Source organism: Acomys minous, assembly GCF_964271855.1.
Source record: "Acomys minous genome assembly, chromosome: 12".
Lineage (NCBI taxonomy): Eukaryota > Metazoa > Chordata > Mammalia > Rodentia > Muridae > Acomys > Acomys minous.
Genome location: NC_140493.1, coordinates 51813516 through 51829560, shown reverse-complemented (window position 1 = coordinate 51829560; position 16045 = coordinate 51813516). Strand labels below are relative to the sequence as shown.

General features: G+C 43.6%; 1 protein-coding gene across 1 annotated transcript in view; it reads left to right on the top strand.

The window, feature by feature from the left end:
- The window catches only part of COL22A1 (collagen type XXII alpha 1 chain), a 246003-nt gene that overhangs the window by 188446 nt on the left and 41512 nt on the right, over positions 1-16045 (top strand). Inside the window, exons 47-49 of the mRNA XM_084747922.1 lie at positions 5797-5850; positions 8392-8445; positions 12951-13004. Of these exons, the coding sequence (XP_084604048.1) occupies positions 5797-5850; positions 8392-8445; positions 12951-13004 (162 nt within the window). The remainder of the gene's footprint in view (positions 1-5796; positions 5851-8391; positions 8446-12950; positions 13005-16045) is intronic.

The window sequence follows — 16045 nt, the reverse complement described above, 5'->3', positions numbered from 1 at the left end:
AAGATTTAGATGGTTTTGTCTCAGTTAAGAATTTGGCCCCTTCGGTCACAGACCTAGGAGATGGGAACAGGGTGATAGAGAGAGGGGAGGAGGAACAGGAAGAGACAAACAAGGAGATAAAATTGAGATGTAATCTGAATAAATTAATTTTTTAAAAAGGAAAAAGAGTTTGGCTTCAAAACCTTCCATTATTAGTTATCTTTGTACACAGACCAGGAGATTTTGCCAAGGGCAGTTTTACATGGAGCAATACCAACATAGTAGCATCACCAAATGTCCCGCTACTCACTGCATGCAGACCTCCCCTGGAGAACTCTGTGCAGCAACTTCAGCTGTTTCTTAGCTGACCTTTGCTGCCATTATGCTAGCTGCAAGGCTTACCTCTAACAAGAAGGAGCCTTTGTCCAGAGGCAAGCGAGAATCAATTAAACCATTGCATCTCCTGTATTGGAAACAGACTATTTTTTTTTCTGTCATCTCAATTTAGCAGGAAGCACTGGTGTTTTGAAACAATGTTTCCATTCTTGTTCTCTTACTATTTATTCCAAGGGAGGGTGCTCTTTAAACATTTTGAAAGAGCTGTGGCCAGAAAAAGAACAAAGCTCAGTGCTGTGTCTGAAAGCCCAGGCTCTTGTTCCTCCACTTGGTAACTGGTGATGACCTTGAAAAGTCTTTGGGCTTATGGAGAACTCCTCGTAACAGTGTCCTTAGGACCAGGCTTCTGACTATGTGATATGGCCTCCTGCTGTGCTCAACATGATCCTGTGAGGGAGACCGTTTCATTGTACAGATAAGGAAACCAGAGTTTAGCAACCAAGGAACCAAGCCTGCAGATAGTGTAGCTGAAGCTGACCCGCAAGTCTATAGTTCATCACACTTCTAGCTACTCTAATAGCAACACCGTCACCATCACAGCTTCTATTGGAGAGCAGTGCTCCATTATTCTAGGCTGAAGTTAAGACCCCTGGCATAGCCTGTCCTTGCCGCCGTACACTGTCGATGGATGAGTCGAGGAGAACTTGATGCCTCCTTAGAGTATACACAGGTTGGTGTCCTTGTTCTTGATTTCCATTTTCTGTCCTCTTCACTTGTTCCGTGCCACTTGCCTCAAAACAGACTTGTTTCTTCCCTTGTGTATCCTCACCCGTCAAACAACATCTTTGCACGATTTATGGACACAGAGATGAGTTTGTCAGCAGAAAATGTTGCCCATGACAGAGAAGCAATGATTGGTTAGCATCCTTTGGTTGGTAAAGACCTTGAGTGTTCACTGGTCTCCCTGCATTGCCAAGAGGGCCCAGCTCTTCGGTTTGCTGCTGTGACTCAGTATCTGGCCAGCAGCCTCCTGTGATTCACCCTATATGCCTCTGTGTGGAGGCTGTCTGCAGAAGGTGGGGCTGGGGCTGAGGAACTCAGCACCACGGATAGCGTTAAAGCTCCATCTTGGTAGTTTAGAAACTGAAGGGGCAGGGCCCAGAGACTGGGTGCTCTTATGCTCACCATCCTTGTAGAAGAAGAACACGGAGTAAGGAGTAAGATGGCAGTCATGGGAACACGTGTTTCTTCAATCATCTGTAAGAGCTTCTCTTGCATGGTAATGGTGATGGCTTAACAGCTGCCTCTGAAATGCATTTTATTTCCTGCTCAGTGCACATCTTCAACCGGGTCATGTGTGTGTAATGGGACCCTAAAATGGATGTGGAGATACCCCAGAAAGCAGACATCCTCTCTGGGAAGTCATAGGTAATTCTGAGGAGACAGGTAGTACTTAACTGCTGTTTTTATTGGCAGCTAGTGTATAAGAACCCAATCCTTTAGAGGTCACCAGGGCCTTTTGCTCAATAACGTCTTTATAAGCAGGCACATCCACCATCCACAGGTGCTCAGTCCTGGGCAGTATCGCTACATGTTCCCTTTAACATCTTCCTTACAAGTCAGGTAGTACAGGGAGAGGTCAGATATAGGCCATTCTCTTGATGGAGGGAAAAACCCAATAATCTGGTGGGAGAATACAGAGAAGGTGGTGTGGCTGGAGGCTCTTACACTGGCAGACACAGCCTTGCCTTTGGAAGCTGGGATCTCTCCAAACTCCCCTGCCTTCTGGTACCTGAATGAATTGACTTACTAATTACAATAACTGGACGTTCTGTCAACTTCTCTGAATCTTCAGTTTGTTATTTAAAGATGCTGACTGGACAGATGCTTTTGCTCATGGATTTTAGTATCCCAAACCCTGATTATAACTCTAGTTGGAAAATCTAGAGTGATACGGAGTGTCTAGGAACCAAACAAAACAACATTTTTAAAGTCCAGGATGTAGGAAGCATTTAATACACCTGACTGTGGTTGTCCTCCAGGTGCTAAGGTCACTGAACTTAATAACAAACACAATAGATGTCTGGAGAAGAATAGACACATTTAAAGAAACCAGTGTCATGGGACCAGAAGTGACCTGTGATGCCTCCTGAAGAGGTGGATTTTAGTTGCACTGAGGGATTAGGCAGGATTTACTGTGCATTTGGGGGATGTTTTCTAGGCACCAAACAGCTGGGCCTTCTGTGAGAGGAGCTGGAAGAGTTCATGCCCTCTCCTCCACAGCTCACAGACCCCATGAGGAGATCCAGCAGATGTGACTTGCAAAGGACAGCACAAAGGCAGGCTCTAAATAACGGAAGCACAAACAAAACGCTTCCATGGTTTCCGAATGATGGCTTACATTAATTTATAATTGTATTAAAAAGCAGATCAAAGTCTCCTTCCAACCTAAGAAGCCTCCCCTCAAAGGTAGACAAAGAAACAATCTTCTCACCATGCAAACGCTGATCCAGAATTCAGTGTGCACCACAGCCTGAGTAGGAGGAGGCTGGAGATTCAGAACAGCTTGAGTCTTAGGTAGCCCGTCTGTAGGGTTGACCTCAGCATGCATGGATGCCTCAGGAAGTGCTAATTGGTACAAAGATAGAGGACATGGTGACCCCACCCCACCTCACCCCAGTTCTTCAGCCACATTCACTCCAGATAGGCCAGGTACCTGGTGTTCCACAGTAAGCTAGCTGCCTTACATCCTGCCGAATCAAGGGCATTATACAGGCATCTCCAGTCTTTGTCACAGGGGCTGATTTCGTGCCTGTGATCCAGACTGCTGGCAGTGCTAGTTGCCTGCCTTCCAGCAGGAACTGGAAAAGGGAGGCTTATTTTCTCCCTTGTTTATTAAATTCCAGAGAGATGATTATTAGGCTCAGAGAAAGAAATTAATTGAGTTCCTGGCAATAAATAGGCAGAATATTTGTGTATTAGTTACTTTTCTATTGCTGTGATAAAGCACAGCCGTGAGAAGCAGGTCATCAGGCCCTTGGAGTATGCCTTGCCCTGGATCCCTCCTGTGCCCTCGTTCTCTACTTCATGGCTTCTCTGATACAAACTTTTCTGCTCTCTCATGCTGTTGCTTCTGCCATTATGATTGATGCGAACCAAAATAAATAATTCAGGATTTTGGTCACAGCCATGCAAAAGTAACAGAGACACAAGCATTTTAAGAAAACCGTGTGCGTGTGGAATGATATGGTCCCTTGCTATTTCTTTATTTACTTATTCACTCATTTGTTCATTTATTTTAATATAGAAACAGGTTTACTGATATTCTGTGATGATTGACTACTTGAAAGAGATATCAGGCAAAATGTGCCCAATATAGCTTCTTTTTAAAAATAAAAAAAAAATGAGATTATAATCACAACATTTCTCCCTTCCTCCATTTCCTCCCTTCAAATACTCCCTCCTGGCTCTCCTTCAAATTCTTCTCTTTTTTTCATTAATTTTTTACTGCATTCATATATGTATGTACATATACATATTCCTAAGTATAAGCTGCTCAGTCTGTATAATGTTACTCATATATACATTGTTAGGGTTTACCATTTGATACACTTGGAATGCTTTTACCCAGGGAAGACTGCTCCTCCTCCTCCTCTCAGCACTCCTTAGATGCCTGTAGTTCTTTGTGTAGGGTTGAGTTGCAAAGCAAGAATGAGGCATTTGGAAAGGTTCATCAATAAAGCATCTAAAGAGAGCCCTGCTAGTAAAATGAGCCTGTCGCTTTGGAAGGATAAAGGCCCTGAGAAAGCGGGACTTAGACCTGTCTTTTGATGGCTGTGTTTCTAATGTACAACCATGTGCCTCATCTGCTGTCAACACGGTTGATCTGTCTTCAGCACCATCAAGTAAATCTCAGGGAACCAGAAACCATACAGACTGGGCATCATTGCCTCAGAAAAAGAGTCAGGGTATTAACTTTGTGGATATTTGATAATCAGACAGTTTCAGACCTAGGACCTGGCTTAGGTCTTGGAGTTTGCTTTTATGCTCTGTGACCTTAGGTGGATGATTAAGCCTGCTAATTGATAGATTATTTTTTTTAAATGTCAAAGTCCCACATTTCCCAAACTAGTCTGGAACTCACTATGTAAATGAAAATTACCATGAACCCCTTCGCCTCCTGTCCTCCCTGCCTAATTGAAGGGATTATAGCTAGTGCCATTGTTCTTAGCCCAGGTTTTTTTTTTTGGGGGGGGGGACTTCTTATCAGTCTGCAAAAGCCAAGGTCAAAAGTGTTTCAATGGCTGAATCAGATGTCTTAATCATATTACATACTTAGCCATGAGGTCAGCGTATAGATAAAGAGCTGCATGTAGCAGGGTCTTTTGTGGAAGGCCCTGACAGAGTGCCCTAGCAGGGCAGGGGCTCCAGAAATGTCAGATCTCTTTCTGGAAGGAAGTGAGTCATGCTTGGGGGTGGCTGTTTGTGCAGATCTTCGGCTGCAGTGGGCACAGAGACAAGGACAACTGTGGTCACCTGAGATGCTGGCATTTTTACTGTTGCCAGCTGACTGTTGAAACCACTCTGCAGCTAGGTGGAAGAATTGGGATTTGAAAAGAATACATTTACCTTTAAGGCCAATTGTCCTGAATGTCAGCGAGGCAGTATGCAGCACTTCTTTGATTATAAAGTGGCTGCAGACAGAGTGCCAACTTTAGACACCTAGATATAATAGCATGTGGAGGTGTCAGAATAAGATGCCCCCCCCCCCCCGTGAACCATTTTCTTCCTTCCTCTAAACAATGGCACCTAGCACTTTATAAGCATCGATTCATCTAACCTTCACAGCGCAGTCTAGGGACTGAAAGAGTTGTCATTAGCAAGGAACCATGGCATCAGTGAGCTGCTGTGTGTCAGAGTGAGCTGGGCGGAAAGAGGGCTGGACGTCACATCTCATGAGAAAAATGTGGGTCTCTGGACACCCTAACATTGAATTTTCCCCACCCCCAAATCCTGGATGGATAAATTGACATCTAGGAAGAGGTTTGGCCTGCTTTAGGGTGCAGAGATGAGGAGGGACAGGAAGGAAAGCAGTGCTAGACTGATTCACTGTCAAGGACTCTTCACGGCAAAGCTGGTTATTTTCAAGGAACTGAAGTGCTACTGCTTAACAATCTTTAGTGGAATACATTTGTTAATACAGTAAGTACATTTGGTGTAGCGGCTCACTTCTGCAATCTTAGCACTTGGGAGGCCGAGGCAGGAGTGGTGATAAAAGTGTGAGCCCAGGCTAGGCTACATAGTGAGTTCCAGGCCAGCCTTGGATACAGCATAAAAGCCTGTTTTATATATATATATATAAACATAATATATAAAAGCCATGTGTAGTGGCTCACACCTGTATTCCCAATACTTATGATACAAGTACAGATGCATTGCCATGAGTGTGACTTGACTTGTCTTTTCTGTTTTCCTTCCCAGGGAAGCCAAGGAGAGCGTGGTGCAGAGGGTGAGGTGGGACAGAAAGGCGACCAGGTACAGCCTATTTCTGTCATGAAGAAGCTAGCACTGTAAGAAAGGCGTCACTCCGCAGTGTTCACCCACTGCTTCTGATGCCACCCTTGCCTTTTCTGTGCCTGAAGAGGAAAGTTTGACTCTTGCTTTCCTTCTCCATCTTTCTGCTGACTCTCGTCCTCATCTATCTCCCAGTTGTCTGAGGAGCCGCCATCTTTCCATTTTCCCCTCCCCGGCAGACTGCGCATGCTTCTCCCTTACTGAAGTGATTTTCTTTCTCTAGGAAACACCTCATTATCCCTCCCACCATTTCTTGAGGCCGCCGCCTTTATACTCTCATGGTACTATTTAAAGTGTTTCATAGCAGTCCTTGAGCCGGTCGGTGCCCACTCAGCCTAGCTGGACCTCTCTCCTAACACATGGGAGGATGGCGCCAATACTGAAGATCCGTCCTTCATGCCGACCTGGAGTACTGCTTCACCGCCGTCCCCCAACTAGTAGCGCTGGCCAATTCTGCACAGCCTTAGCGCTTTCTCGGTGGCTCCTGTGGATTGTCACCACTGCCATCATTACCTGTCTCTTTCTCACACTCTACTAGCCTTCCCTTTCTGCTTTCACACTGCTCTGCATCTAGCCCCAGTGCTCACAGTAACCAGTTCCCTGCTGGACAGTGCTCCAGAATCTGAGATACAAATGAGCAAGGGTGGGTCCTGACTTGAGGGCGTAACTGATAGAGTGAGCCGAGGGTGAGACGATGAGCCGGACATCTATCCTTGAGCAGCCACCATGAGAGCTGTGCTTAAGGTTTGCTTCCCTGTGTTTGGAGAAGCAGAGGTATCTGGGTCATCATGCTAAGGGTGGCCAAGGGTGGCATATCAGCAACAAGCGCTCTATGCCTTGTACTGAGTACTGTTTGTGCTTTCCAGTGGCAGGTTAGGAGGGGTGTGAGAGAGAAAGGACTTCTTTGGTATTATTTTGAATTTTAATACTGTTGTACCAGACTAAATGTTAGATGCTAAAATCTACATTATAAAGAAATGAACGGCTCATTCTGTAACTCAGAAGAGACTTCACATGTGGAAATCGGTTATTTCTTTAATACTGTCAAAGTATAGATGTCACAATTAAATTTCCCAAGCTTATTCTGTTAAGGAGGTACACATGTACACACATGTGGTATGGAGTTGACTCCCACCTTATTTTCTTTTAGTTCTTCTTTAAAGGGACACTCTATGCATATCTGCAAGGTTGGGAGTATAAAATATCAAATTTCAGGTTCCATCCAGAGATAAAGGCCTTAAGATACCATCCCTCTTGTTTTTACCTCATTCCCAGCCACTTCCACATAAAGAAAATAAATTAACAAGCTTGCCAGGGGTGGCCTGAACTTGTAATCCCAGCACTGCGATGGCACATACACAGGACTCTTGGAGTTTTCTGGCCAGTCTGTGTTGCCTACTTGGCAAATTCCAGAGCAATGAGAACCCTGAGACGAAAAAATTAAGGTCAATGGCACCTAAAGGATGTTACTGGGGTCTGTTCATTGGTCTGTACATGCATGGTTATACATGTGCATGAACACTTACACAAACACACACACACACACACACACACACACACACACACACAGAGAGAGAGAGAGAGAGAGAGAGAGAGAGAGAGAACTTTAAATTCTTGGTCTTGATAGCCATAGGATAAACCATGACTGAAAACTTTTTTACGATTTTGTTTTTATGTGATAACAACTCTTTAGTATTTCACTGCATTAAGTATTACAAGTAGTCCAGGGATAGTTTGAAGTATATGAACAGGTGTGTGTATGAAGCATAGATCATACTATATAAGGGAGTGAGTAACCCCAGAATTCTGGTGTCCTCGGGAAGATACCCTGGAACCAAGCCTTTGCCGAAGTGACAACTCTGTGTAAATGTATATGCCCACTGCATTTTCTTTTATTTCTTCTTTAATGTCATACACTATATGCATATCTACAAGGTTGGGAGCATAATGAAAATTATTTTCCAGCCAGGCATGGTGGTGTACACCTTTAATCCCGGCACTCAGGGAGCCAGAGGTAGGCAGATCTCTGTGAGTTTGAGGCCGGTCTGGTCTACAAAGTGAGTCCAGGACAGTCAAGTCTCCATAGAAAAACCCTGTCTCAAAAAAAAAAAATAAATAAAATAAATAAAATAAAAATAACAATAGCAACAACAACAATTTTTCCAGTTCTATCTAGATATAAGAGCCTTAAGATGTCATCTCTCTTTTGTTTTACCTGCATCCTCAGCCACTGCCATGTGCCCTTCCCCCACCCTGATAATACCGAAGCAAATACTCCTTCAAGACATTATCATTTTTATAAATATCGCGAGAACTTTCTTTATGGAGTCACTAAAGATATATGAAAAAAGGACCTCTTGTGGTCAGAGTCTTCAGACCAAACTTGTCACTGGGCTTAGGAGGCAGATTCTAGGTTGGCTTTTGAAACTTGTATTTTTGGTCCAAGCAGAAATCTTTTTTTTATGAGTCACTTTGGAAGAATTATCTTGTGTGTCTTTCTAGGGCCACCCTGGAGTTCCAGGCTTCGTGGGCCCACCAGGAAATCCTGGGCTACCAGTAAGTAGATTAATGGCCTTTGTCCCTTGGTTTCTGGCATTTAAGGCATGTGTGTATGCTACATGGAGATTGCATCCTACTGGACTTATTTTAAGGGATAGGTTTACCTTTAAAGCACCCAGGGATGAGAAGGAAGTGAATGGCATGAGTATTGAGAGATTTGAGTAGCCTTGAAGGATGGGGTGCTCGGGGGTGATCTTGGCCTGGAGGGTCCCTGGCAAGGGATGACAAAGCCAGTATTTCAAGGTTAGGACCTCAAGTAAAAATGTTCTTTACATCGAACTTGAGGATGCCCATAAAGCCCCAGATTCTCCTTAATATTCTGCAATCAATAACTAATAATTATAAATTATTGTTCACTATTATTCTTTTTAACCACTTATAGTTATTCTCCGGCATTTTGATAGCTAAGACATGTACTATTAAAACAATTCAATTTATTGTGCCACTTAAGTAAATACTTTCTTTGCTCTTGCAGTAGCTGTGGCCAGGACCTTGACACAGAGCCACAACATTTTTCTATTCCCACAGATTAGTCATGTTGTTTTTCTGCTTGGAGCCAACTGCAGTTGCAGTTCCTAGATTCATTGAAGGTAGCCATGGCAACAAGCAGCGGCAATTACTGTCCCTGCTGAGCCCTGGACCCCAGAGATACCCATGGCTTCTCCATGAGACTCCCTCAGACCCTTGCAAATAAGGCTACTCGGAATGGCTCAAAGCCCACTGAAAAGGAAGCTGTGCCAAACAGAAGCCAGGATTTTTAAATACATTTTTGAAAGAGAGAGAGAGCCATTTTGGATTATGAAGTTAAAATTATGAAATTAAGCTTGCTCTGTTGTTTTAAAGCTTGTGTGTCTATTCACGTATGTATGTACACATGTATGCGTGTATGTGCATGAGGATATCCACAGAGCCCAGGACGGGGGCATCAGAGCTCCTCAAACTGAGTGACAGATAGTTGTAAGATGCTCTATGGATACTGGGAACCAAACCCTTGTCCATTTCAAGAGCAGAAAGTACTCATTAAACAGTGAACCGTCTCTTCTACCCTTGATAACAGCCCATTGATGTCCAGTTATGTTCATTAATTGAAAATAATTAAACATTAAAAAAGTATTTGTTTAATGAAGTCATGTGAGAGCACGAAGCAGCAGTTGGCCCTTCATAGGAACCTCTACACCAAGTTCGTAAGAAGTCCAGTCGTTTCAAAGAATGGAAAATTCACTTTAAATCTTTGGCAGCAGCAATCACCCCCACTCCTATAATTTAGGATTTTTAACCGCTTTTTTAATTCCCCAGCCTCAGTTGCTACCTTGTTCTGCTATGTGCTTTTATGGAGGAAATGATAGGGACTGAGTAATTTGTTGTCATTGAACTGCATAGAAATTTAAAATTCAAGATTTATAATCTTACTTAGTAAATTATGTTGCATTGTATTTGCTTTCAGAACACTCTCCACAGTAGAGTGGAGAGTGGGATATTACTTTCTCACATACTCTGGTGCCTCACCTTTGACCATGTCCCCTGGAGGGGGAGACCTGGTGGCACTCAGAGGAAGGACAGCAGGTTACCAAGAAGAGACTTGATACCCTATGAACATATACAGGGGGAGGTAATCCCCCTCAGGAACAGTCATAGGGGAGGGGAATAAGGGGAAAATGGGAGGGAGGGAAGAATGGGAGGATACAAGGGATGGGATAACCATTGAGATGTAACAAGAATAAATTAATAAAGGAGAAAAAAAACACCATTACCGGACGCAACATGGGGAATAAAGGATTTAGTTGGCTCGCACATCCCAGGTCACATTCCATCACTGAGGGAAGTCAGAGCAGGAACTCAAGGCACAAACATGGAGGCAAGAACTGAAAGAGAGACCATGGATCACTCTGTTTTCTGGCTTACTCTCTATAACTTGCTTAGACTGCTTTCTTAGAGGACCTAGGACCACCTTTCCAGGGGTGGTGCTGCTTTAAGCAGGACTAGCAATCATTAGTCAGGAAAAGTTCTGAAGGCATGCATAAGGGCCAATCTGATGGAGTCTCAGAAGACTTTAGCTTGTGTCAAGCTGACCAAAAATAAATAAATAAAAATAACCAGCACACCTATTTTATTGTTAGATCCAAAAGCCATGCAAAGAAAATCCTAACAAATGTAGGATTACAGTGGATACTAGGGAGAGGCACCCACACTAATCAAAGAGGACCACATGATAGACAGCTTTATTAAAAATGAGTTCATTGGTGAATAATTTATTGTGATTATAGTCTTAACTTCCAAACGTATTCCATAGATGAGGATCACACAAAATGGACACAGGGGTAAACCTTTTTCCCTTCTCCATCCTAATAGTTCCTAGTACCACCACCACCCCCTAGCCAGAAATGGCTATAACTTAGATCTCCTTGACAACCATAAGGCACAGGTCCTGGCTTTGGGTTCTCATGCTAAGTGATGAGTCTGAGACACCAAACACCGAGGCAATTGCAATCAGAAGCCAGTGTACTTGGGTAATGCCTTCAGCTTATGTAAATGCTTACTGAGCTTCTGTTTTATGGCACACTTTGTCCTGCTGTACTGGCACTTAGGTGATGAGTCAGCCTTGAGGTCCAGTGGCTGGTCCCACAGAAGCAACCCAAGAACAGAGAAGTAACCAGCCTGGCCATTTCTACACACATGCTTATTATTTAGAAGGTCCTATTCCATGATCTAGTCTCCAAGCCCGCAGAGCTCTTCCATCATTTCTGCTCTCAGTCAGTGTCTTTCCACCAGATCAATCCTTCACCACTTTCCTGCTATGCTGCTGAGTCCAACTTTGCAAAGCTCAGGGTGTGAGGGAAGAAACCTTTGCCAAGTTTGTATAGAAAAATCCAGATTTGAGATAGAAAGTGCATTATTTTGGTTGTTTTGGATTACACATGTCATTTCACTGATACACTCTTGCTATTTGTTTACATATTGTTGATGTCCCTTTAGTTTATGAATATTACCTTGCTTCTTACCTAGCCTAAGTGATGCAGGCAAATCAGATAGCATTCCGCTCAAGGGACTTGCAAACCATAGAAACTCAGCCATATTTAGAACATCAAGTGAGGTGCAAGGCTATTGTATGGTTAGCTCTGTTCCTAAAACATGCCTAGCTCCTACATCAGTCAAAGGCCATTGAATAGTCATCAGGAAAGTTCTGTGAGAACTTGTTTCTTCATGCTTCCATGGTTAGTCAATAACTGCTGTGGCTGTTGCTTAGATGCATGGTAGACATGTGATATTAAGTGGCCCGTTTTGTAGAGTCCTCAGGGTGTTTTTGGTGATGGCTAGTTCTTTATGTTGCATTTTTCAACCCACGTACGGTTGTTGCTCTCTTTTTCACTTCCCAAAGGAACTGGGATGCGGAGGGGCAGAGTATCTTGCACTGGGTTGCAGAGCCAAGAGGCAGGATATATACACAGAATTCTGAGTCTGAGCTTCTGTCTGAGCCAATCCATCTGTCCTGTACTAAGCACCCTTCTGAGTCACCTCAAAGATTCCTCATCTTCTTAGGGTGTGGACCATCTCCACACTTTCACGGAGAAAGAAACCAAGCTTAGAGATCACATGTAGCTTACCTACACTCACCTAAAGAACTGCTCCCAATGCAGAGCCCCATACTGCTATCCATGCAAACCCAAAAGTGAGGTGGAGCTCAAGGAATCCCACAGAGGAGGATAGGAAGGATCAGAGGAGCCAGAGAGGTCAGGGATGCCACAACAACATGGCCCACAGAGTCAACTGACCAGAACTCATGGGGGCTCACAGAGATCAGGGTGCCTGTAGGGGTCTGACCTAAGTCCTCTGCATTGATGTTGTAGCTGAGGAGCTTGGTGTTCTTGGGGGATTTCTAACAGTGGGAGCATAGACTGTCTCTGACTCTTCTGTATGCTTGAGGGACTCTGTTCCTCCTACTGGGTTACTTCATCCAACCTTGATGTGATGGTGTGTGCCTGGTCTTTTGGTAGCTTGTTCTGCTGTGTTTGGTTGGTGTCCCTGGGAGGCCTGCTAATTTCTGAAAGGAGGAGGAGGGTGTGACTCTAGGGGAGAGGGCAGGAAATGGGAAAGAGACTGGGGGAAGGGGACGAAGCTGTAGGAAGAAGGAAAGAAGGGACATCAGCCCCCCCAAAAACAGTGCTGTAGATGCATGCCCGGGGCTCACCTTGCACGACTTTCTCACATCTCAGGGCCTCTTCTTCCGTCTTCTTGCCCATGTCTCTCCTCATTCCCAGTTTGGCACACATAATCCTCTCCCTAGTCTCTAAGAAGATAGACCCAGCAGTTCACCTGTTGGTCTGTGTCCCAGGATGCTCCCTCCTAACCTTAGCTGGGGAAGTCAGTTACTAGTATGAAGGTTTTCTGATGTCTTGGGGGTGACTGGATGGTCAGTGCTTTGCCTCTTCCTAAAATGTGGCTGCTCCTCCAGCCTCAATCCAGTTGCTTGTGAAACTGGTCTTCTGCCTTGTCTTTCCTTATAGGGAGAAGATGGAAAGGCGGGTGCTGCGGGACAACCAGGACCTCAAGGGCCGCCGGTAAGTACTGTGCAAGATAGAATCATCCATAAGTTGACCCTTAAGGACGTTTTAGAGCCCCATGTTTGCTAACTCTGTTCCTTTACTTTCCTATTGTGAGCCCCCACATTCCTGAGATTCTGGTCAGGCCATGGTTTCCTGAAGGGAAAACGCATGGAAAATTGCCTTCTGCGAGGTGTCTCATTGCTTTACCACTAAAATGAAGACTCTGGTAATTGTCTGGTGACCTGTAGTTGCCCAGTGAAAACAAGCCTTAAACGTGAATTCCATCTCTTTTTCTCAGAGCAGTAGTGTCTGTTTGAGCAGCCACAGGTGAGTGGAGAAGCCCTCCTCGGGCAGTGATGTGCTCACGCGCGCATCAGGCAGGACACAGCTCTGCTGTCACAACCGTCTCAGAGGGAGGTAAAAATAAGAAAGGAAGGACATTCCTTGGTCAAAGTCTCCAACCATAGCGGGCAAGGTTGGCAGTTGACCTAAGCACATTTTTACCCTAAAACAGAATTCTTTTCATTGCACAAAGCTACTAGAACGACACCTGGCTTCCATGCCATAAAGCCAAACGCTGAAATGGAGGTTGAGAGGCAGCATGATGGTTACATAAATGCATGACATTTAAAGATACATTGCATGTATCAATACCCTTTATTCCTTCCGGCTTCTCTCTGGCCATTTCAGCCTCAAGAGTTAGAGAAATGATGAATCATTGTACCTGCTGTATGAATAAGGAAAGTATGAGTGGAGAAGCAGTTGGCAATGAATGGAAGAGTCAGAGCCAACATCTGGTTGCAGGAAGCTCAGCCGCACAGTCACAGAGAATGAAGTTGAGCTGTTGCTCATGTATCTCTGGCAGGCACGTGTACAGAAGGCCCCTTAGGGTACAGTTAGCAACACCACATCCTTCTTAGCTAGCAAGGAAAAGTGATGCCCTGTAAACAAAGGCATACAGGAAATTAACGTTCAGCTTGGGACTCAAGTCAATTTGAAGACTATCAGTTTAGTGTTCTTTCTACTTCTTCACACCAAACTCACCACGGAGCACTGAGATTGAATAACTGACAACCCCACAGCCCTTTGTAGGATCATCCTGCGGTCAATCCGTTTGAAGCAACCCATGCATAAATCCCAGGATAGAAAACACTGTAGGCAGCTTTTTATTGATTCTCAGACCATAAAAGATTTTCCCAATAAAACTAATGGACTGTTTGCCTGAGGAGAATAAGATACTGAGCCCAGTTGTAAAATCATTACATCGCTACGAATTAAACTCTATTAAATAAGACTTTGATTCTATCATGGGAACCCCTGGTAAGTTATGGGAGCAGTTTGAGCTGTCCATAGACCTGATAGATTACCATAAATATTAAATCAGGATATGGTCAAAGTTTTTGTAGGTGAAACAGTGATGTCTGGGTAATATGGTTATATACAATCCACCCAACCATGAGTACTCTTACTGTTTTCAATTAAGCATAAGAACTACTTTCCATAGTTTTGATGTGACTTGAAGGTCAGCAGTGTGATATTGAGATCCCAAATATCACCTCTTATAATTACTCTTACAAAACAGGATGTCTAAATAGCCACTCTTTGCTACTAAATGTTTTGAGGACATAACAACTCCTCTGAAGCAATATATGAGTGGGATATTTAGATTGTTGGGCGTTTTATTGATCTTCTATAGCTGTCTTATAGCTATCTATTTACACAGCAAGAAACTTGTATTTCCAAAGCCAAGACTTAATTTGAAAAATCATTATTTTCTGTTTTCTCCCTGATTTCAATTAGTTGCTTAATAAATATTTAAATGCGTTCATTTCCTCAGTAAGTGATAGGAGCCAACTCAGGGGCCAATCCCTGCAGCGCCTTGTGAGCATTCAGCTCTGGTGGTGCTTAGGAGATCCGCACGGTGTTGTGACGCAGCCTGGCTAGGGTGTCCTGGGTTATTGGTGGGGATGGCTCTGTGTGATGGAACATGTAGCTGGAGGCTAGTTAGAGCGTGTCTGTCTACTGTGTTTATCTCCTGGTTCCGCTGACAAGAGAAGTGCTTTGTAAATGTTAGAGAAGTGTTTATGATGGCTGGGGAGTCAGGAGGCATAGTCCTCTCCTGAACTCGCCTCCCTTACCCAAGAATCAAGTGAATGATGTAGCTCAAGGCTTGGTAAACTCTATCTATGAAGAAACAAATAGAAAACATTTCGGACTTTGCGAGACAGAGTTCTCTGTTGTAACTGCTCAACAGAGTAAGGCATCATGTGCCATAGGCAATACATGTGCTAACAGAGTATGAATTTCTACTAATAGAACTTTATTTATGAGAACAAAAAGAGGACTGGAAATTGTTGACTTTGTTCTGGAATCACCATTTTTTTTTCAATTTTAAGGTTTTTGGAACAATGAGTATCTAGGAAAGTGTCCAGAATGGTACATTATCAGCATTTAAAATTCCCCAGTGTTAGCTGAATATTTGTTCAATACTAATGTTGTGTATCCACTTTATTCACATATGTGATGGTAGATGTTGTATGGGAGGAAGGTGAATGCTGTGTTTCTCTAGTTTGCTCATTGTACATAGACCTGAGAGACACTATGTCCAGATAGTCCGAAAAATGTCTTGCAACATAATTCTGTAAAGACACCGTACACACCAAACTGTAATAAACTCAAAGGTATCTCATGTTCCATGTTGGTTTTTTTTAAAAAGAATTACAAGTAACTTATTAGATACATATCAAAAGCTTGAATGCCTTGCAGAATCCTTTAGCAATGATAAAAGGCCTGACCCCTTTCTGCTCCACACTCAGGTGTCTCTAAAACAATCTCTCAGTGGTGTAAGCAAGTGTTGCTGTATCCTATGCACAGTTTAGAACCGGCTGGAAAACAGACATGCTGTTTGTATGCAACACAAATAATGTTTAATAAAGGACATGTTTTTTATTTATTTGTTTTTATTTTATGTTCATGGGTATTTTCCCTGCATCTATGTCTGTGAAAGTGTCAAATCTTAGAGTTGCAGACAGTTGTGAGCTGCCATGTGGGTGCTG